At 36.4% G+C, this 22,989-nt stretch overlaps 1 protein-coding gene across 1 annotated transcript; it reads right to left on the reverse strand.

Annotated features, from left to right (window-relative positions):
* Positions 1–338: 338 nt before the first annotated feature.
* On the reverse strand, positions 339–21,374 carry LOC143736930 (E3 ubiquitin-protein ligase TRIM39). The gene is made up of 9 exons (XM_077227736.1): positions 21,205–21,374; positions 19,957–20,122; positions 15,222–15,883; positions 13,582–13,677; positions 13,235–13,468; positions 8,894–9,041; positions 7,943–7,987; positions 7,799–7,825; positions 339–1,517 (listed from the first exon to the last, which is right to left on the reverse strand). The coding sequence occupies exons 3-9, from the start codon at positions 15,879–15,881 to the stop codon at positions 982–984; spliced, it is 1,746 nt and encodes a 581-aa protein (XP_077083851.1). The 5' UTR covers positions 15,882–15,883; positions 19,957–20,122; positions 21,205–21,374; the 3' UTR covers positions 339–981.
* Between the last annotated feature and the right edge of the window lie 1,615 nt (positions 21,375–22,989).

The raw sequence follows: 22,989 nt of genomic DNA on the forward strand, positions 1-22,989 counted from the left end.
CCAGATATAGCTGTTAAACAAACAACAATGTAAAGACAGTGTTGATTACTGTGTCATTAACAAACACGAGGTGGTTGCAACGTAGGCCTATTAGATGTAAGTGTAAGCAGTTGCTAACTTTCTTTTTGGCATTCTGGCAGTATGAAAGAGAGAGAGACAGAAAGGGTGGAATGTCATAAAGAGAGAAATTACCTGCAGTAACTTGCCGTCTGACACTGAAATGTTTATTTCATCATGCTGGCAATTACACTTCATAACAGAAACATAAGGTGCAGTGTGAGAGAATTACACGAGTAGACTAAATGAACCTTCAATGGTGGACAAGAAACAAACTAAAATTAATTTAACATTCAGATTTTATTAAAGTATTAGGCTAACTTCATCTTCAATTCATGACAAGTAATACAGTGTACACAATAAGTGGATTGTAGTGCAGTCTTTGTTAATTTACAAGAAATATGTAGGCCTATTATTTTAGTCTTTTTATTCTGAAAAAAATATAAATTCCCTGTTGATTTTGTTATGTTAAGGTCACCATGAAATCAAAATGGACAATTTTGGACAATGCAATATAAATGATTAAGTGCACTTAACCAATAATAATAAAAAAAGACTTAATATAATCTTTAATCAAAATATCTTCCCCTCCCTCTTGCAGCAACATCTCTTCTCTGATGATGGGTTTACTGGCGTGAGGGCGGGGCAACCTGTCACTCACATGAGACCCACCAACAGCAAACCACAACCCAAAGTACAAAATCAAGTCCCGCCCTACTTTTGTTCTTGTTCAGGAAGCCACTTCACTCGGATGTATGTCACAGTAGGGAATAAAAGACTATTGCAACCTTTATTTAATGCCGACTTTAATAGAATAAAAAAGATTAGAAGATTTGTTGGTATGAAAAGGCTATTTGTTATAGGCAAAAAAAAGAAGAAGCCCAAAACATTATGGAGCAGAAGTTTGGTCATAAAACCTTCAAGTCACTGGACAGGCGTGATCACCAGCGGAGCATCATTTTTGCCGGTTTTGTTGGTACAGGGACTGAAGAACGGATAAATGGTCTCGGAGAAGTTGTCCATGAACGTGTAGATGTGCATCTTTGCGTCCACATTATAAAAGGACACTTGGCCTTTTTCGTAGTCCACAAACAGCCCTATCTTCTGAGGTTTCAGGCTGAGGGGTAGGGCAGTGGAAGGCTCAGTCCTGAAGGCAAAGTTGTTCTTGTCCCGCAGGCTAAGAAACCAGTAGCCATTGCTGGGACTGACTGTGATTCTACCTTTCCTGTTGATGGAATGACTGGCCACCCCCAGGTCCCAGTCGGTCTTTCCATCAACCTCTACCTCCCAGTAGTGTCGACCTCCGCTGAAGCCCTCGCGCCCCAGAACACAGACCACATGGTCAAAGCGCTCACGGTTGTTGGGAACATGTTGGTGCCTTTCACCGCACCACACCTTCTTCTTGTCTTCTGATAGGAGGAGACGTGGATGAGCAGTGCTGGAGTCCAGGGTCACATCAACTGATGGAAAAAGTTCAAATTATTACATTTTTATGTTTAGAATATACATACACCAATAAAAAAAGTCATTGTTTGGATTTAAAAGTCTATGACTGGATCATTATGGGTGTGATTATTATGTTTCTAGCATGTTATATGTTTGGCAACAGTTCTTCTAACTCTAATTGGAGTGTGTAGCTTTTCATTTCTTAAACGACCATGTTGGAAGACACATAATGGCCATATTCCAGGATGACAATGTCAAGATTCATCCGGCTCAAATTGTGAAAGAATGGTTGAGAGCATGAAGAACCTCTTGATGGAAATAAATGTTGTGATGTTATTTCCATCAAGAGGTGCATACATTTTTTGGTTGAGATCTTGACTGGAGTAATGATGCTGAAAATTCGATTTGCATCACAGAAATAAATTAATTTTCAAATATATTAAAACAGAAAACAGCTATTTTAAATTGCAATAATGTTTCACAATATTACAGTTCATACTGTATTTTTAATCAAATAAATGCAGCCTTGGTGAGCAGAATAAACTTCTTTCAAAAACATTATTTAAAAGTTTGGGGTCGGTATGATTTTCTTTTAGAGACACATACAAATTTGATATAATTTTTATTAAATAATCAGGTACTATATAAAAATTCTAACTGGAATTTTATTAAATATGATGTAATTCAATATTTATTTTATGTAGAAAAATAGGATTTGGCAAATGTTTTAAGCAAATCAGAAAAATGCTGTTTAATATGATCTTTAGCTGCATCTAGTGGTGAGGTTGCGAATTGCAACCAACAGAAGTTGCGCGTCTGAATTGACTCCTGTTCATATTCATAGCCATGCTCCACAAGAAGTTGAACTGGAATTTGAATTGGGGTAAAAGGAAGAGGAATTTACTGGAGAGTAGCCAGTCCAGCAATGAGGTTTCTTTACAAAGATAAATTAAGAAATTATGTTTACTTAATTATTCAGTAAAATGATACGTTTTTGCAAATATTATTGTTACTTGTTCATCATTGTGTCAGTGTTTTATTTGTCTTTAGCTAGCTTTGCACGAAGAACAACACAGTGAAGAAACGCGTTCGTCCGTTTAGGGCTACTGTAGAAACATGTCGGCGCATTTCAATGTAAGGGCAAAGCATAGGGGCAAAGCCGTCTACGGAAAGCCTGGCCACTCCCTATTAAGTCCTATTGTATCGAATTTTGGTTGTAGTTTCACCAGAGTTCCACTGGGTGGCGATCGTCCGAGTCTAAAATGAATGGGAGTCTATGGGGCTAGACGGCTAAATTTGTCCCTTTCACCCGATTGCCGTTGAGAAATATCAGATTTGAATGTAGGTTTTGCAAGTTCAACATGGGTTATAGGTCCAAAGTTGAATGAACAAGTACTTATGTCCTTTCGATTTCTTACAGGTTGAGTTGTAGTTGCCCATAAAACGCTAGCATTCTGCTAATGGACGCTGATTGGTCAATGAAGGACCGATTACTTCAAGAGATACCACTTGATGGCATCGTGGCATCCGAAGTATTTTCGGCGTGGTCTTTTAAAACAACAAAACAAAAACTTTTCTAGCACGTGTATTTAACTGTGTCAGCTGTGTTGTCGATGCCTCGAGAGAAAAGAAAGTGCTGAGCGCGAAAGCACCAAAGTGACTGAAGGATTGCAGTAAAGCAGTTCTCTGGTCGCACGATGTGTATGACGTCATTGACATTTTAAAAGACTTTTTAAAGCAAATAAGTGACTCTACAAAAATCCAACACCCAGTAATCTGTATTTTCTTTGCATCTCCTTTCGAAAACAACATTCAAATTACTAGACAAAAAATGATATCCTGAGAAAAGTGGATTTTTAGGATTATATCTCCATAGACCTCCATTCATTCTGCACTGAGCGCCCTCATATGGAACCAGAGTGGAACTGCAACCAGTTCAGAACCCGGAAGTTTACTCCCAGTGAAACTTCTCCCCATATTAAACATTCTCTGGTATGGGGATCCGCGGTGTTTGTAGATAGAAACTGCTCATTCTAAGGTAATAAAAACGGTTCATAAAGTAAGGTCTTTATACACCACTGAAAACATAGTTATGTATATGATATTGCATTTCTGTCAACAGATCCTTCTAAACATTACACAATGCACCTTAAAGTATATCATATCATATTGCTTGACATGTTAGTTAGTTATTAAGTTTATTTTATTTCGGTCAACTTCAAAAGAAAGAATGAAAAAGAACAATTTACAAGCAAACATAGAAATTTTTTTATAGTTAAAAAAAATTAAATTATAGTGTAAACAATATTTTTAAAAGAAAAAAAGTTGCTTGACCGAAAATGTGTCGGCTGAAGCTTATGCTTATTACGCCGATCCTTTTGACATTTCATTTATTTTACACACAACACCAAAAACCAAACTCATCCTGCGTACATAAAGAATGACTAAAAGAAAAAGCTAGCTAAAAAAAATGTAAGTTCGATTTTATTTTGTTTTTAATAATTTTTTTAAGCTACCTTTGGATTTACATGTTTTCAGTTCATCATCGAGACTACTCCACAGTTTAATCCCCTGAACAGACAGACATCTCTGTTTGACATTGGGTCTGATCTGTGCTTTACTGAACATGAGTGTTCCTCTGAGCTCATAAAGAGTAGATTTCAACTGAAACAGGTTTAGGACACAGTCTGGAAATATTATTACTTATTATTTTGGTTATTTTAAATCCTACTAAGTCATTAAATTTTAATAGGTTAGAGATTATGATTAGCTTGTTTGTTGGGTGATAATAATCAGTCTTATTTAGAATTTGTATTGCGCGTTTTTGCAGAATAACAATTGGTTTTGTTGTTGTTTTGTATGTATTCCCCAGATCTCTATGTAATATGTCATGTATGGCACTATTAGAGACTGGTACAGTATGTTTAGGGCCTTTGAATCAAGAATGGGTTTTATTTTGGACAGGATAGCCAGAGTTTTTGTCACTAATGTTTTGTTGGTGGTTGGATTTCCAACTGAGCTTGTGGTCAATAATGACACCTAAGTTTCACTTACCATTTCTAGTTCAGACATTTCAATTCTGATTTTTATTTAATGAAAATGCATTAACATCAAACTATTTTTTTAATGTTTTAATTTCTGCTTCCACTGTGTCCAGAAGCTGTCCCAAATTTTAATCGGAACAAAATAGAGTTGCATCATCTCCAAATAAGACACAATTTAATTAAGTAGACACCTTACAAATGTCATTGATATATAATAAAAGTAGCTTTGGTCCAAGGACTGATCCTTGTGGAACCCCATGTGACCCTCTGACGCCCCTGATGCTGGGGACTTTAGAAATATTGAGATAGTATTTGATTTAATTATGTCAACATCCACACCTACTTTTAATTATGGTTGCACAATATTGTTTGCTAGATTGGCTCCTACATTTATAAAATAATTATTAAATTCATAAGCAATATCGATTGGCTTGGTTATAGTTTTCAATTGATTTGTGAAGTACTTTGGATATTCACTTTTCTTAGTGTTTTCTTTGATTGCACCATTTAGTGCCTTCCAAGTCTCTTTAATGTTGCTTCTGTGTTGCTCTAGTAGATTATTATAATAGTCCTTTTTGGTGTTCCTTAATATGTTTACTAGCTTGTTTTTATATAGTGTTCGGCTCCCTTTGTTCTCTTTTCTAAAAAATGTTTATATAGGAGATTTTCTTGTTACAGGCATTTTGTAGTCCTTTAGTGATCCAGGGGTTGGCTTCATGCTTTGACTGCTTTTACATGCGCACAGGATAATGTTTGTTGAATAGGTGGATAAAATAGACAAAAATTTATAAGTAGTATCATATCATTAGTTAAGTAGACTTCATTTCAAGTCTGTATATTTAATTCTTGTTTAAAGGCTTTTATTGATGTTGCTGTTTTGAGTCGTTTTAGACTATATGCTTCTTGTTTCTTTGTATTTCTATTCTGAAAAAAAGAGTTGAAGTGTAGTAAAGACAGGGAGATGATCACTTATATCGTTTACGAGGAGGCCACTTTCTATTCTGCTGTCAACTGCATTTGTAAAGACATTGTCAATGTATGTAGAACTATTGGCGTTGATTCTTGATGGGTTTTATGACTATGATAAACATAGTATCTATAAAGTCTCTGTGCTTTTGTAATTTGTGCACATTCAATAGGCCAATGTTAAAGTCTCCACAAACAAAGGTTACCTTTGACATGTCATACATTTCCACAATTCTGCTGTTAAATGTATCAATACATGATCCTGGAGCCCTATATATACAGCTTACCAGGATCTTTTGTGTGAGTTTACCATTATTTCAACTGTAACACATTCCATAATATTATCTATTTTAGTTGTCATCTTATTTACTAATTTACAGTTAAACCCACTACAAACACACACATACAGGTCCTTCTCAAAAAATTAACATATTGTGATAAAGTTAATTATTTTCCATAATGTAATGATAAAAATTAAACTTTCATATATTTTAGATTCATTGCACACCAACTGAAATATTTCAGATCTTTTATTGTTTTAATACTGATGATTTTGGCATACAGCTCATGAAAACCCAAAATTCCTATCTAAAAAAATTAGCATATCATGAAAAGGTTCTCTAAACGAGCTATTAACCTAATCATCTGAATCAACTAATTACCTCTAATCACCTGCAAAAGATTCCTGAGGCTTTTAAAAACTCCCAGCCTGTTTCATTACTCAAAACCGCAATCATGGGTAAGACTGGCGACCTGACTGCTGTCCAGAAGGCCATCATTGACACCCTCAAGCAAGAGGGTAAGACACAGAAAGAAATTTCTGCAATAATAGGCTGTTCCCAGAGTGCTGTATCAAGGCACCTCAGTGGGAAGTCTGTGGGAAGGAAAAAGTGTGGCAAAAAACGCTGCACAACGAGAAGAGGTGACCGGACCCTGAGGAAGATTGTGGAGAAGGACCGATTCCAGACCTTGGGGGACCTGCGGAAGCAGTGGACTGAGTCTGGAGTAGAAACATCCAGAGCCACCGTGCACAGGCGTGTGCAGGAAATGGGCTACAGGTGCCGCATTCCCCAGGTCAAGCCACTTTTGAACCAGAAACAGCGGCAGAAGCGCCTGACCTGGGCTACAGAGAAGCAGCACTGGACTGTTGCTCAGTGGTCCAAAGTACTTTTTTCGGAGGAAAGCAAATTTTACATGTCATTCGGAAATCAAGGTCCCAGAGTCTGGAGGAAGACTGGGGAGAAGGAAATGCCAAAATGCCTGAAGTCCAGTGTCAAGTACCCACAGTCAGTGATGGTCTGGGGTGCCATGTCAGCTGCTGGTGTTGGTCCACTGTGTTTTATCAAGGGCAGGGTCAATGCAGCTAGCTATCAGGAGATTTTGGAGCACTTCATGCTTCCATCTGATTTCATTTTTCAGCACGACCTGGCACCTGCTCACAGTGCCAAAGCCACTGGTAAATGGTTTACTGACCATGGTATTACTGTGCTCAATTGGCCTGCCAACTCTCCTGACCTGAACCCCATAGAGAATCTGTGGGATATTGTGAAGAGAAAGTTGAGACACGCAAGACCCAACACTCTGGATGAGCTTAAGGCCGCTATCGAAGCATCCTGGGCCTCCATAACACCTCAGCAGTGCCACAGGCTGATTGCCTCCATGCCACGCCGCATTGAAGCAGTCATTTCTGCAAAAGGATTCCCGACCAAGTATTGAGTGCATAACTGAACATAATTATTTGAAGGCTGACTTTTTTTTTTGTATTAAAAACACTTCTTTTATTGGTCGGATGAAATATGCTAATTTTTTGAGATAGGAATTTTGGGTTTTCATGAGCTGTATGCCAAAATCATCAGTATTAAAACAATAAAAGATCTGAAATATTTCAGTTGGTGTGCAATGAATCTAAATTATATGAAAGTTTAATTTTTATCATTAAAATATGGAAAATAATGAACTTTATCACAATATGCTAATTTTTTGAGAAGGACCTGTATATATATATATAAAGCTACACCGTTTGTGTAAAATGTCATGTCAAGTTCCCAAATGCTCAATGTTCAAGGGGAACAACTTGCACAAGAACAACAGAAATGAAGTTCTTTTGTTCTCCTAAACACAAGGGATGCAGATGATATGATCAACAGTCAACAGTCAATATAAACGGTTATCTCAACTATTTAGGACTTTAGATAAGGGGGCAAAGCTGTTAAGCTTTGAGGAAAAAAACTCTATAGTGCCTGCTTATATATACACTGCAATAAAATATAATCTATAACTCATACCTGCATATTCCTGTATTCTCTTCACTTCTGCAAAACATTGAAATAAGATAATGTTATTGAAAAGAAAAATGCATTTCCTAATTCTACATCCGTAACTATACAACAAATTATGGTAAGATAAACACTTGGCTACAGAAATCTTACTTGGGTGTGACTTCAATGGTGATTGGTTAGCCGACACAGAGAGGCCTAGAACAGAAAGAAACGATGTCACTGCATGAAGGAACATCTGCCACTAGATGGCGCTAGGGTGACCAGCATCAAACCAACCACATGTGGGACGATTATAAGTTTGTGTGGGACATGTTACCATCATTAAAACATAACCTGAAACTGTTATATAATGTTTATCTAACTTAATAAAAACATTTGTATTCTGTCTTTCAGCTGATACAAATTCTTTGTTCTTTAGTCTCTTCCAGAAAGCACCATTACATCACAATGTAACATAACATGTCTTTATTTTACATGACATTTAAATTCAACATCACTCAGCCCAAAGGCAGGCATCATGCAGTCCAACTAAAATCCAACAAAATAAATGATGAACAAATAAAATATAAAACAACATGAAATTAGATCATTGACAGTCTTATATATTAAACCAAAAACGTTAATATTTTTAGAAAGGATATGAATTAAAACAACCACAGCAGGAAACAAGTTGATAAATTCTGTTAAATTTAAATTTACCGAATTATCCATTTGTTTTCTGACAGGGAACACATGTAACGAATCACCGCTCCACATTTTGATTGACAGCTGTCACAACCTTCTAGTGACCGTGTTTACACATGTCCTTTCGACCATTGGATAGGATTTAAAAAACGGCTGTTGTACTTCTGACGAAGCGCTGTTAAATATAGGTGAAAAACTACGCCGCAAAAAGAATAATTAAAATGCTTTCTTAAAAAGGCAAAAGAACGCTTTCACGATTTCTTAATATGATAATTAAAAACCAACAGACTGATGAAAATGCGGGACATTTTCTCAATATACGACATGCGGGACAAGGCGTGTAAATGCTGTGTGGTACAACGCAACGCGGGATGGGTGGTCACCGCTGTAGTTCAGTGTTTGACAGGTGTCACTCACAGACTGCAGGCAGTTTCTGAAGCTCCTGCTTATATTGTTCCAATATCTGACAGACTGAGGCGTAAATTGCTTTAGTTCCAAGGTCACAGGTCAGCGATACACCCGTCCAGTCTTTCTTTGACATGGGAGCACTGACATCAGAGTAGCCCTGTTGGAGAAGACCAAGAGCAATTATTGAGCTTGGTGTTTAAAGTATCATGCTTATTTTCTTTCTAGAGTTTGCCCATTATGAAATGTCTTGATTGATTGATTGATTAATCCAAAGGAAATTCAAGGCATTCAGCAGCTTATACAACAGAGAAGACACCAATACACACAATATCAGATTTAACAAATATAAAAATCATTCAAGTATACACACGTCAACATAATAATATATACAGGTCCTTCTCAAAAAATTTGCATATTGTGATAAAGTTCATTATTTTCCATAATGTAATGATAAAAATTAAACTTTCATATATTTTAGATTCATTGCACACCAACTGAAATATTTCAGGTCTTTTATTGTTTTAATACTGATGATTTTGGCATACAGCTCATGAAAACCCAAAATTCCTGTCTCAAAAAATTAGCATATTTCATCCGACCAATAAAAGAAGTGTTTTTAATACAAAAAAAAAAAAGTCAACCTTCAAATAATTATGTTCAGCTATGCACTCAATACTTGGTCGGGAATCCTTTTGCAGAAATGACTGCTTCAATGCGGCGTGGCATGGAGGCAATCAGCCTGTGGCACTGCTGAGGTGTTATGGAGGCCCAGGATGCTTCGATAGCGGCCTTAAGCTCCAGAGTGTTGGGTCTTGCGTCTCTCAACTTTCTCTTCACAATATCCCACAGATTCTCTATGGGCTTCAGCTCAGGAGAGTTGGCAGGCCAATTGAGCACAGTAATACCATGGTCAGTAAACCATTTACCAGTGGTTTTGGCACTGTGAGCAGGTGCCAGGTCGTGCTGAAAAATGAAATCTTCATCTCCATAAAGCTTTTCAGCAGATGGAAGCATGAAGTGCTCCAAAATCTCCTGATAGCTAGCTGCATTGACCCTGCCCTTGATAAAACACAGTGCACTAACACCAGCAGCTGACATGGCACCCCAGACCATCACTGACTGTGGGTACTTGACACTGGACTTCAGGCATTTTGGCATTTCCTTCTCCCCAGTCTTCCTCCAGACTCTGGCACCTTGATTTCCGAATGACATACAAAACTGAGCAACAGTCCAGTGCTGCTTCTCTGTAGCCCAGGTCAGGCGCTTCTGCCGCTGTTTCTGGTTCAAAAGTGGCTTGACCTGGGGAATGCGGCACCTGTAGCCCATTTCCTGCACACGCCTGTGCACGGTGGCTCTGGATGCTTCTACTCCAGACTCAGTCCACTGCTTCCGCAGGTCCCCCAAGGTCTGGAATCGGTCCTTCTCCACAATCTTCCTCAGGGTCCGGTCACCTCTTCTCGTTGTGCAGCGTTTTTTTGCCACACTTTTTCCTTCCCACAGACTTCCCACTGAGGTGCCTTGATACAGCACTCTGGGAACAGCCTATTTGTTCAGAAATTTCTTTCTGTCTTACCCTCTTGCTTGAGGGTGTCAATGATGGCCTTCTGGACAGCAGTCAGGTCGCCAGTCTTACCCATGATTGCGGTTTTGAGTAATGAAACAGGCTGGGAGTTTTTAAAAGCCTCAGGAATCTTTTGCAGGTGTTTAGAGTTAATTAGTTGATTCATATGATTAGGTTAATAGCTCGTTTAGAGAACCTTTTCATGATATGCTAATTTTTTGAGACAGGAATTTTGGGTTTTCATGAGCTGTGTGCCAAAATCATCAGTATTAAAACAATAAAAGACCTGAAATATTTCAGTTGGTGTGCAATGAATCTAAAATATATGAAAGTTTAATTTTTATCATTACATTATGGAAAATAATGAACTTTATCACAATATGCTAATTTTTTGAGAAGGACCTGTATAATCCAAGATAAAGTATGTGTGCTGGAGATTATAATAATATAGTGCAAATTCAGTAAATAGCTTAATAGTGCAAGGATAACACTGAAAATATATATGTAAACAAGTACAAAATAATGTGCTTGCATGAAGGCGAATATAGCCAGAAAGCAACCGTTTACAGACACAAGACAAGAGTATAAGTGAGTATTATTATAGCATTGGCAAAAGAATTAAAGAAAGACAACTGGAAAATACGATTTATGCAATTGTACTTACTTTTAAATAACATTTGGGGAAACTTTTAAATAAAATATTTAATTAATTTTAAAAAAATTAAATAAACTCAGCTATTTATTAGTTTGAAAATTGATGTATTTTTTAACACTACAGTTCAAAAGTTTTGGGTCAGTATTTTTTTCAATTAATGCTTTTATTCAGGAAGGTGCATTACATTAATCACAAGTGACAGTAAAGAATAAATAAAAAGAAAAATTGTTATAAAATAGTTATATTTCAAATTAATACTTTTTTTATCAACTTTCTAATAAAATTATTCTCTAAAAAAATAGTTTTCATAAAAATATTTAATAATAATAATAAGCAGCAAATCAGCATATCTGAATGATTTCTAAAGTATCATGTGACACTGAAGACTGGAGTACTGATGCTGAAAATTCAGATTTGATCACAGGAATAAATTACATTTTAAAACATAAAAAAGTTATTTTAAATTGTAATAATATTTCACATTTTTTGTTTATTGTATTTTTGACTAAATACAGTACATGCAGCCTTGGTAAGCATACGCATTTGACCGCAAAATAATTGTTTAATAAAATAATTGTAATAATATATATACAATAATTGTAAAATATATATAATAATATAAAAAATAAAATAATTGTATATATATATATATATATATATATATTATATTAGAGGAAGATGCGATACGCCAGACCCAACAATGCAGAAGAGCTGAAGGCCACTATCAGATCAGCAACCTGGGCTCTCATAACACCTGGTGCTGGTCATATAATTAGAATATCATCAAAAAGTTGATTTATTTCAGTATTTCCATTCAAAAAGTGAAATTTGGATATTATATTCATTCATTACACACAGACTGATATATTTCAAAAGTTTATTTCATTTAATTGTGATGATTAAAACTGACAACCAATGAAAATCCCAAATTCAGTATCTCCAAACATTAGAATATTACTTAAGACCAATACAAAAAAAGGATTTTTAGAAATGTTGGCCAAGTCCTGTTGGAAAATGAAATCTGCATCTCCATGAAGTTGGTCAGCAGCAGGAAGCATGAATCCCTCTAAAACTTCCTGGTAGACGGCTGCGTTGACCTTGGACCTCAGAAAACACAGTGGACCAATACCAGAAGAAGACATGGCACCCCAAACCATCACTGACTGTGGAAACTTTACACTGGACTTTAAACAACGTGAATTCTGTGCCTCTCCTCTATTCCTCCAGACTCTGGGACCTTGATTTCCAAAGGAAATGCAAAACTTACTTTCATCAGAGTACATAACTTTGGACCAATCAGCAGCAGTCCAGTCCTTTTTGTCTTTAGCCCAGGTAAGACGCTTCTGACGCTGTGTCTTGTTCAAGAGTGGCTTGACACAAGGAATGCAACAGCTGAAACCCATGTCTTGCATACGTCTGTGTGTGGTGGTTCGTGAAGCACTGACTCCAGCTGCAGTCCACTCTTTGTGAATCACCACATTTTTGAGTGGGTTTTGTTTCACAATCCTCTCCAGGGTGCGGTTCTCCCTATTGCTTGTACACTTTTTTCTACCACATCTTTTCCTTCCCTTCACCTCTCTATTAATGTGCTTGGACACAGAGCTTTGTGAACAGCCAGCCTCTTTAGCAATGACCTTTTGTGTCTTTCCCTCCTTGTGCAAGATGTCAATGGTCGACTTTTGGACAGCTGTCAAGTCAGCAGTATTGCCCATGATTGTGTAGCCTACAGAACTAGACTGAGAGATCATTTAAAGGCCTTTGCAGGTGTTTTGAGTTAATTAGCTGATTAGAGTGTGGCACCAGGTGTCTTCAATATTGAACCTTTTCACAATATTCTAATTTTCTGAGATACTGATTTTGGGGTTTTCATTAGTTGTCAGTTATAATCATCAAAATTAAAAGGAATGAACACTTGAAATATATCAGTCTTTGTGTAATGAATAAATATAATATCCAAATTTCACTTTTTGAATGGAATTACTGAAATAAATCAACTTTTTGATGATATTCTAATGATATGAATATATATATATATATTTTTATTTTTTAATTTATTTTTTTAAATTTATTTATTTATCTCAAATGAAATCTAAAGCACACTTCCCAAGGAATGTTCTCTTGACACATTACAGACCTTCAGTCCAGTGACAAAATTGTCAGTTTGGGCCAGTTTAGCCAGCGCTGTGCTCCTCCTCCTCATCTCTGTGATCTCCAGCTCCAGCTGTCGGATCATGAGCTCCGCCTGGTGCTCCGCTGAGTGGCGGTTTATCTCCGTCACTTCCAGCAGCTCGGCCTGGCTGCGCTCCAGAGAAGCCATCAGCGCTCCGAACATCTGCATGCTGCGCTGCACCTCATTCTCGGACAGATTCTGGAGAAGAAGAGCTTGATTTACACTACAGCCGTTCACCTTTCTCTAAGAAGTGAGGGATTTTTATTGTTGTGGGATGATGAAAACAAGGGACAGCTAATATGTAAACTTACTTTGACGTCAACTAGTGATTGTTTGATCTCCTCCACTTTCTGCATCCTCTCCCTGGTCATCTCCTGTATCTCTGTCTCTGTGGTAGAAATCTTCATCTGCGTGAACGTAAACAGGAAATGATGCTGCAGGAAGTGGCCTAGATTTTACCAGTAATGCTACATTATATTAATATAGCAGCTCAAAACAAGTGATTAAGCATTATCAGTGCTTCATGTACATCGTCACAAATATTATTATTTTTTAAGAATGACTGCTCCTTGTTTTTGTATCATAGTAGTGGCCAAAGATCTGTTCCCATATCAGTAGTACTCAGTGGACCCAAAAGAGTATGTGGACACTGAAGTAACACTTCCAAATGTATGAATGCCATTGGATTAGTTAAAATAAAACCAAGTGGAATTTTGCATTTTATTTAAAAAATTGATAGCACAAGCACACTTTTAAGCGAGAAATGTTACATTTTCATTTATTTTTTAATGTATTTATTTTATAGATTGACAGCACAAGCACACTTTTCAAAACAAGAAATGTTAAATTTATGTATTTTATATTTATTTATTTATTTATCATTTAATTTAATAATTTAATCTTAAATTAAATTATTGAAGATAACACAAAAACGCTTTTCAAACAAGAAATCTGTCACATTTTCATTTATTTTGTTTTATTTTTACCGTTTAAAATTAATTTACCACTTAAATGAAAAGAACTCCACTGACAGAAGTTGGTTAAAAGTAATTACTACTTCATTAGTTTGCAAATGCCACATATTTTTAAGGGAACTTAAAAATTAAGAGCACAGTAATATATAATAATTAAAATATTATTATATAATAACAGTTATATGATAATGTAATAGTATGGGGGCCAGTGAGTTTTTTTTTAATACTTCCAGAGTTGGGGAGAGTTACTTTTAACAGTAATGCATTAATATTGCGTTACACTCTAAAAAGTAACTAACTGCATTATGGAAAGTAAAGTGCATTACATTACATTTTTGCATTTCTTTTCTTTCTGGGCTGGGCTTGTTTGTTTGATTTTCAATAAAACTTTTTTTTTGCCAAACATAAAGGCCCTGTGAAATGAAGAAGCCTCAGGCTGAAGGAAATGCAAATTCACGCCTGTACAGTAGAGGGCGCAACTTAAACAAACCTTCCAGCTGCGCTGCTGTTCTGGATTTTAAGAGGAAAATTCAACACAAATGTGCCATTTATCTTTTTGCTTATTCGAAGGTCAGCAGCAAAGACATTGGTTAATAAAGTGATATTAAATACATAAAGTATATTTGTGACATTTTTCATAATTAATTATTACAGGTTTGCGTAATATTCACATTTCACTGTATTATTTATTTTGAGGAATACTGAATGTTTTTGTGCAAGTGAGATGAGTAAATGCATGTTCACATTTAGTCTAGAACTACAATATCCATCATGTTCACAAACCGCACACACCTCTGCACGTACTCACACTTATTTCTCTCAACATGTGGATAAAAGAAATGTTGCTTCCGTTTTTGTTGTAAATTTAAAAATAGTGTTACTTTACTAGTTACTTGAAAAAAATTAATTGATTACACATTATCCCCAACACTGTTTGTTATACTCTACACAGGCTCTTATTCCTCATTTCATCCTACCTTATAACTGTGCCACTCTTTCTCGGCACATGCGATGTCGTGTGATTGGTGTTCTGTTTGTCCACACTCAATACAAATACATTCCAGATCAGACAGGCAGAACAGCTCCAGGTTACGGTGATGTTTTGGACAAAGGGGCACTTTCATGGCATCTGCCGCCCCACTCAGGGTATACCTTCTCAGGGACAGCTGTCTGGCAATAACAGGCAACTGAGTGCCATTAGTATCTGTGTTCGGTGTTTGTTTAGACCTGCTTTCATCATGACAGGCCTGAGAATTGCCATGTACTCTGTGCCGTGATAATCTCTGCTTCATTTCCTCAAGAAGATAACTTGGACGATGGCCTGGCTCTGGTTTTCTTCCCTCTTCTTCAGCCTCTTCACCTGCCCCGACTATCTCAGAGTCCCCCGGGTTTGCCATCATATGCTTAAACTGTTCGGTGATCTCGCGTAGAGTCCGATTAATGTGGAGATCGGGCTTTCTCTTGTAGGACTGCTTGCAGAGGGGGCACTGGCAGAGCTTCGCTGTGTCCCAGTAGTGCCTGATGCAGGTCATGCAGAAGCTGTGGCCGCATGGCGTGGACACCGGATTGTCAAACACATCTAAGCATATGGAGCACAGCAGCTGCTCTTCAGACAAGAAGCTGCGTGAGAATGGCATGGCTGTGCAGAGGGAAAGCAGGAAATACAGAGGAGAGGAGGAAAAAAATGGCAAGATAAGAGATAATAATGAGAGAAAAATGCAGAAATGAATGTACATATTTGGCTGCATGACATGGGTAAGGGAAAATACAGGGTAACCCTTCACAATAGGGTCTAATTTGTCTCTCTGCAGTCAATAATTTTATCCCTTAAAACTCATTTTTGATAATCAAAAAGACATATTTAAATGTTTTTCCAATGAAAATAATTTCTTCATGCCTTAAATTAGTTTGAATGTAACTCACCCAGCGCCGCCTCAGTGGTCTGTTGGATTGCGCGTTGGATCAAGTTAAACTGGCGGAAATAAACGTTTTCTTTCTCGGGGTTGGGGGGCATCATAAAGGAATTAGCCAAAATGGATAGCAGCGGTACTGTCTACACCCTTGCTTCATTTGGTATATGCGGATCAATGAATATGCAAATTAGTCCCCATCCCCACTCACTCACACCAGCTCAGAATACACGATTCACTCGTCTAACATTACTGTAGTAAACGCTACACAGTGGCAAGTGGAAATAACTTCTTAAAGGGATAGTTCACCCAAAATGTTGTCATCGACTCACCTTCTGCTGAACACAAAAGAAGATATTTTGAAGAATATGGGTAACCAAAACAGTAAATGAGCCCCATTGACGTCCATGGTATGAAAAAGAATACTATGGAAATTAATGACGCCTGAGGCAAATTTACAAATTACAAATTTAAGAAATGGTTTAAGATCTGCTGATCCTATCCAGACATAACATCACATGGAAAACTAAGGTGAACTACACTGTATTGGGCATTCGAGGTGAACATGATGGCATCAGATCAGTTTACTGATAGAGTTTCCAGTGAGTCTTTGATCTTCCTACTGAGAGTCAAACTATTAGTTGGCATGGTTCACAAAACCCACGGTTCGGTTCGTATCACGGTTTTAGGGTCACGGTTTTCGGTTCTGTACGGTTCTTGTTGTTATTTTTTCTTTTAATCTTTAACACTCCAGAAATGTACTTCATTATATGATATAGGCTATAGCTTAATCATCCACAATTCAGGATACAGTATTTAAAAAAAGTATATCATGTAATCATGCACAAACTGAATTTGACGACTTTAAGCACATTACTGAGACCATCTCTGAGGAAAGCTAGGTGACTTTTTGATACAGCAAGAGAGAAGACATTGATGAAATGCTTTTTGTTTATTTGGCAAAAAAAGGAGAATGTGTATTGCTATCTCTACAGGGACTTATGTGCATTTTTAGCACACAAAGATTAAAATTAACTTGCATTTATCAAACTGTTAACGTCAGTATAGCTTTTACAAAATGTTTATCTTTTAAAAGAAAAAGAGAGAAACTCTTAAAGCACTATCTTTTAAATAAGTCAAAATATGTTACACATAATTGCCTATAATGAGGCTATAACAATAGCAAAGGCATAACCATAAAGTGAAACATAAGTTCAACCTCAACACAAAAACAGTATCAACAATCCTTCTATTCCCTGAGAGTGAGGATACATTTTTTTCACTTGAAATTAAAGTGCAGTATTTGGAAACATATGACTGGAGTTCGTATCTAAACTCAGTGTCACTGTATATATTTAAATATCATAGGTAACATGAAATCAAAAATGTTCCCACACACCGGGCTTAGCTATACGACGCTGGCGCATCCTCCAACTCCGGTTAGCCTTCCTTATATCTCCCACTTAACATTTCTATACGTGACGAGACCTGCAGCACTCCATACTCCACTTTTACTGTAGGCTTGTTCGACTTGAACCGGCGCTGCACAGATCGGTCTATGATCGGTTTATGACATCAAAGTACAGCGAGAGTGATTGAAAAGCATACGGAGCCGTTGCTCTCTCGGTAATTTGATGTTATTCATCGATCGGTCTGTGCACATACTATGGCAAGCCGTTTTAACTTTTATTCATTTCCAGGATATGAATTCTTGATATCAACAATTCAATTTTAACTAGTTAAAATTATAGTTATTGATATCAGGAATTAGATTTATACTAGTAACAATGGCAATTTTTGATATCAGAAATTACATTTCCACTAGTAACAATGCTAATTCTTGATATCAACAAGCACATTTTTACTAATTAAAATGCTCATTCTAGATATCAAGAATTGTATTTCAACTAGTAAAAACTATAATTCTTGATATCTGTAATTGTATTTTCACTAGTGAAATGTCACCATAGGCTGCCATTCAAAATCAATTGTTGATATCAATAATTGATTTCTTACTAGTTGCAATTCCAATTTCACATATCAGAAATACAATTCTTACTAGTAAAAACCTTTATTTTTGATATCAAGAATTCAATTGTCACTAGTTGAAATGTCTATTCTTGATATCAACAATTGAATTGCTACTAGTAACAATGTTCATTTTTGACATCAATAATTCCATTTTCACTAGTGACAATGTTAATTTCTGATATCATGAATGTGATTGTTACTAGTAAGAAAGCCATTTTAGATATCTGAAATAATATTGATATCAGAAATACATTTTCAGATATCAAAAATGAAAGTTTTTACTAGTAGCAATTAAATTGTTGATATCAAGAATAGACATTTCAACTAGTGGCAATTGAATTATTGATATCAGGAATTCACATTCTTACTAGTAACAATGTAATTATTGATATGAAAAATTATATTTCTACTAGTAAGAAATTAATTTTGAATGGCAGCCTATGGTGACATTTCACTAGTGAAAATACAATTACAGATATCAAGAATTCAATTGTTGATATCAAGAATCTAATTGTTGATATCAAGAATTAAATTGTTGATATCAAAAATGTAATTGTTGATATCAAAAAAGTAATTGTTGATATCAAAAATTGAATTGTTGATATCAAGAATTCATATCCTGGAAATGAATAAAAGTTAAAATGGTTTGCCATACACATCTCTTATTTCGCGCGAAAAGTAAACACACTGCCTGAGGTCACGGCCACGAGGTTACATTGCGCATGCGTCGACCCGTGCGACGCACACACGCACCGAACGGTTCGGATGTTTTTTCATGTACCGTGCCATCCCTACAAACTATGTGTTAATGTTTACAGTCTTAGTTCTCATAACTAGATAGTGCTTAAACCTTTTGAAAATGTTGTCTGACCCATTAATCCTGTTGTTTGAATTCTTTTGAGATGGATCTGCTGGAGTTTCATGACCAGAGGGTCATGCTTTTAGTTTAGCAGTCACTTCTAAGGCTGTGTGTAAGGTCAACACATCTAAGGACTGCCCACTGAATGCCTATAAGATACCATGTAAAGTACCCTAAGCTAGACTTGATGACCGTAGCTACCAACAGCTCTTGCTCTCAATAAAGAATCCTGCTGAAGATACAACAGAGTCTCCTTCACTTCTGAGTTTCGTACAGGCCCATAAACTGACATTCTTCAAAAAAGCTTCTCTTGTGTTCGGCAGAAGAAAGAAAGGTGTTCTTGCTCATTAATGATGGGAAAAGCCTGACTCCCGCATGTTGATGGGATTATTTATATGTGACCGTAGGAAAATTATGATTTCAAACCCTATTTTTGACACAGTCTTTGGTTCACTGCAGTTTTAAGGAGAAAATACTCAGCAATAGTGTTGTTCAATGATGACTTTACACATGATTATATGTCCACATAGACAAATAGGCCTAAACAACATTAAAAACTTGATTTTCACCACAGGGGATCTTTAACATTAGTTAATGCATTGAGTATCAATAACTTACATCACTGTACAAAAGTAACCTAAAAATGTGCTTTATGTGGTACCATCTAACAATAAGTAAAAAATTTATTTACTCTGATTAAAATCAACCTGACAAATTGGGCTGTACAAATGAAAATAATTTCAGTTGGTATGACTTCACATTAGTTTCTGTGTTGACCTGAAAGAATGGGAACCTGACAAATGCAACCTATAGGATTATTGGATGTTAGTAGCAATAGTCTAGGTTCAGGGTTAGTTTCATTGAGATTCTAAACACTCTAGATGAGTCAGATTGAGAAAATGGTGTTTTCACCTCTAATCAGCAGTTTTACACTGGAATGAGGCACTACTGGCTAAAGTGTGCACATTTCAGTTCTGCTTCATTGGAATGTTGATTATTTTCCAAGTATCTTTGTCCTCTGGAGCAGCTTGGTGGGTTCTGGGAATCCAAGTCTATATACAACTGAGGAAACGAACACCTGCACACAAATGCAACCATTCAGTTGTACTTCTGACAACCATTCTGTCAGTAGAGCCCAAAGATTTTTTTTTAAACTGCACTTAAAACACCTGAATGCAAATAAAAATATCAAACCAAGTTACATCTGCTAAACATGATCCAGTTTCTCAGTTGACTATTTTCCCAACGACTTTTTTAAGAGTTAGTTCACACAAATATGAAAATTCTGTCATTAATTATTCACCCTCATGTCGTTCCAAAACCCGAAAGAGTTTTGTTCATCATTGGAACACAAATTAAGATCTTTTTAATAAAATCGTTCTGTCCCTCCATTGACAGCCTATGCAACTACCACTTTCAAGCCCCAGAAAGGTAGTAAAACACATCATTAAAGTAATTAATGTGACTCTAGTGGTTTAATGCAAAAAAAAAAAAAACACAATTTACCAGTTTATTTACAAAATATTACCCTCGAGAGCACCACCATGCATGCATGTTGTGTTGACGCGAGAGCAGGTGCCGTTGCGTGAACGGGCCCTGGAGATTAATATTTTGTGAATAAAGTGGTAAATTATGCATTTCCTACTTTTCTGGAACTTGAAAGGGAGAGACAGAAATCTCTCAGATTTCATTAAAAAGATCTTCATTTGTGTTCTAAAGATGAATGAAAGTCATAAGGGTTTGGATCGACATGAGGGCGAGTAATTGATGACAGAATTTACATTTTTGAGTGAACTATCCTTTTAACTAGAAAGTTATTTTTAGTGGATGTATGAAGATCACAGACAAACTTGTTTGACAAGTGGTCAAATACATTTTACTCTTTAAAAAAGAAAAATAATTGCGAAATGAGAAGCCTTGAGAAGTCTGCTTATGCTACCTTTCTTTCAAATAAATGATTCTTGGTTTTATTCACTTTCACTATCTAATTAATGACATTCATTCACTTTGGCATCCAAAAAAAACATTTTGTCCAAATACTAAAATTATGATTTAGCAAGTGCTTGCTCTTTTATAACACTTTCCGGCTTACATGCCGAACACCAAATCCAGATCCACAGTCATAAAACTTATAGTACCAGAAATCTCTGAGTAAATTACCTTTGTAAGACTCGTTGTTCTTTATCCAGTGGTCTGTCGCTCCGTCCTTGTGCTGTATATCCAGGTGAGATTCAGCGGTTTAGGACAGGTCTAATAGAAATCTTACATGTGGTTTGCTTTTGGTGCTCTGATCTGTTCCTCCCTCCTCAGTTCTCTTTCACTCCCTCACTTTCTGCCAGACACAGTGAGATTAAACCTGTTTGATGAGATTCCGAACAAGATTACATGCTTTTTTTTAAACACACACTATCAGGTTTTGACAAATGAATCTTGCAGGACCATTAGTTGTTTACATTTTGATGTAACATATCTGACATCGATCATTCCCAGATCCAGACAAAATTTCCAAATATTTATTAAAAAGTTCTGAATGTGATGAACTACACTAAGTAACACCAGTCACTGCCAAAACGTATTATGTCATTTTTTTTGCTTTTTTTTTTTTGGAGGAGAAATAATGGAATTCTGTGGAATGGATTTAAATATTTAAATATTTTTTAAGTTATAACATAAAATAAAAAACAAATTAAATCACAGGGAGGCGAAGCTGTGGACTTTGCAAAAACCTGATGTAATGTTAAATCAGCAGATGTTTTTGGAAGGGAGAACCAGATGGTGACGATGTTTTTTTGGTAAATAGATCGAATCGTCTCATTTCAAGAATGGTATTGCACAACTCAAATGCTACTCTACTACATCTGCCGTAAACATTAGAGAGAGAGAGAGAGAGAGAGAGAGAGAGAGAGAGAGAGAGAGAGAGAGAGAGAGAGAGAGAGAGAGAGAGAGAACACAACAGTGTGCAAATGATCAGGGCAGCTTTGTCTCATACATCAGAAAGATTGTAAGGGTATAGGCTACTCTGAACAGGATTTTTGGGTTTGATCACTGGAAGCAGTATTGGACGATACCGATTACTGGAATAAAAAGGCCAACTATACTTAACAAAAATGCATTTTAAGTATTAAAAAAGTAGAGATGAGAAAGTATAATGAACTGACATCCCTTTATTTCTTGGCAAGCAACTCTTAAAGGTGATTAGGAAAAAATGAGATCTTATCAAATATAGCATTCCCGTGATATAAATTCAAAAACAAAACAAAAATGTCTTTAACAACAGAAAGTAATCAAATGTAAAAACACTGCATAGTCTTCACCGTATAAATTAAATTAAAAATCGGTAATCATACTAAATCTACTAAAGAGAGACGAGTGATTTTCTCTTTGGCCCTGTTTACTCCTGTATTAAGATGCGTTTTGGTAGATTGGATCACAAGTGGACGACGCTAAATACAGGTGTAAACGGGGTCTAAAACGTTTTGAGCTTGTCCACTTTTGACCACTTACAGAGGAGAGAGAAGTTCTCTTAGCATTCCTGATTTCTAACACACACTCAAAGCGTTTGCCGTGATCTTACGGCTGTCAGAGCAGAAACTAAAGCTGCTGCTCTCCATGTTTCTTTGTCGTCTCCAGTCACAAATATGTAAATTGTGCAAGCTTATCAAGTCAATTAGACCATAAGATCTGAAAAAGCCCATACATTTTTCTTTGTTTGATAAACTTATTACAAAGACGGCAGAATGCATATTAGGCTGCTGTCAATTTAAAACTGAATGCACAGATCCACATGCGACTTATTTTCCAACCGTGTAGTAATGTTTACTTAAGACAAAACCGACGGTGTTTAAGCAAATACTCACAAAGCTCGTTCCACTCCGTGTCTCGGCTTTATGCAGTTTTAATAACTCTTTATTATCGAGCACGTCCTGCAGCAAGAGAGTGTATTTT

Source organism: Siphateles boraxobius, unplaced genomic scaffold, assembly GCF_051911475.1.
Source record: "Siphateles boraxobius isolate OS27281-9 unplaced genomic scaffold, OSU_SipBor_1 130, whole genome shotgun sequence".
Classification (NCBI taxonomy): domain Eukaryota; kingdom Metazoa; phylum Chordata; class Actinopteri; order Cypriniformes; family Leuciscidae; genus Siphateles; species Siphateles boraxobius.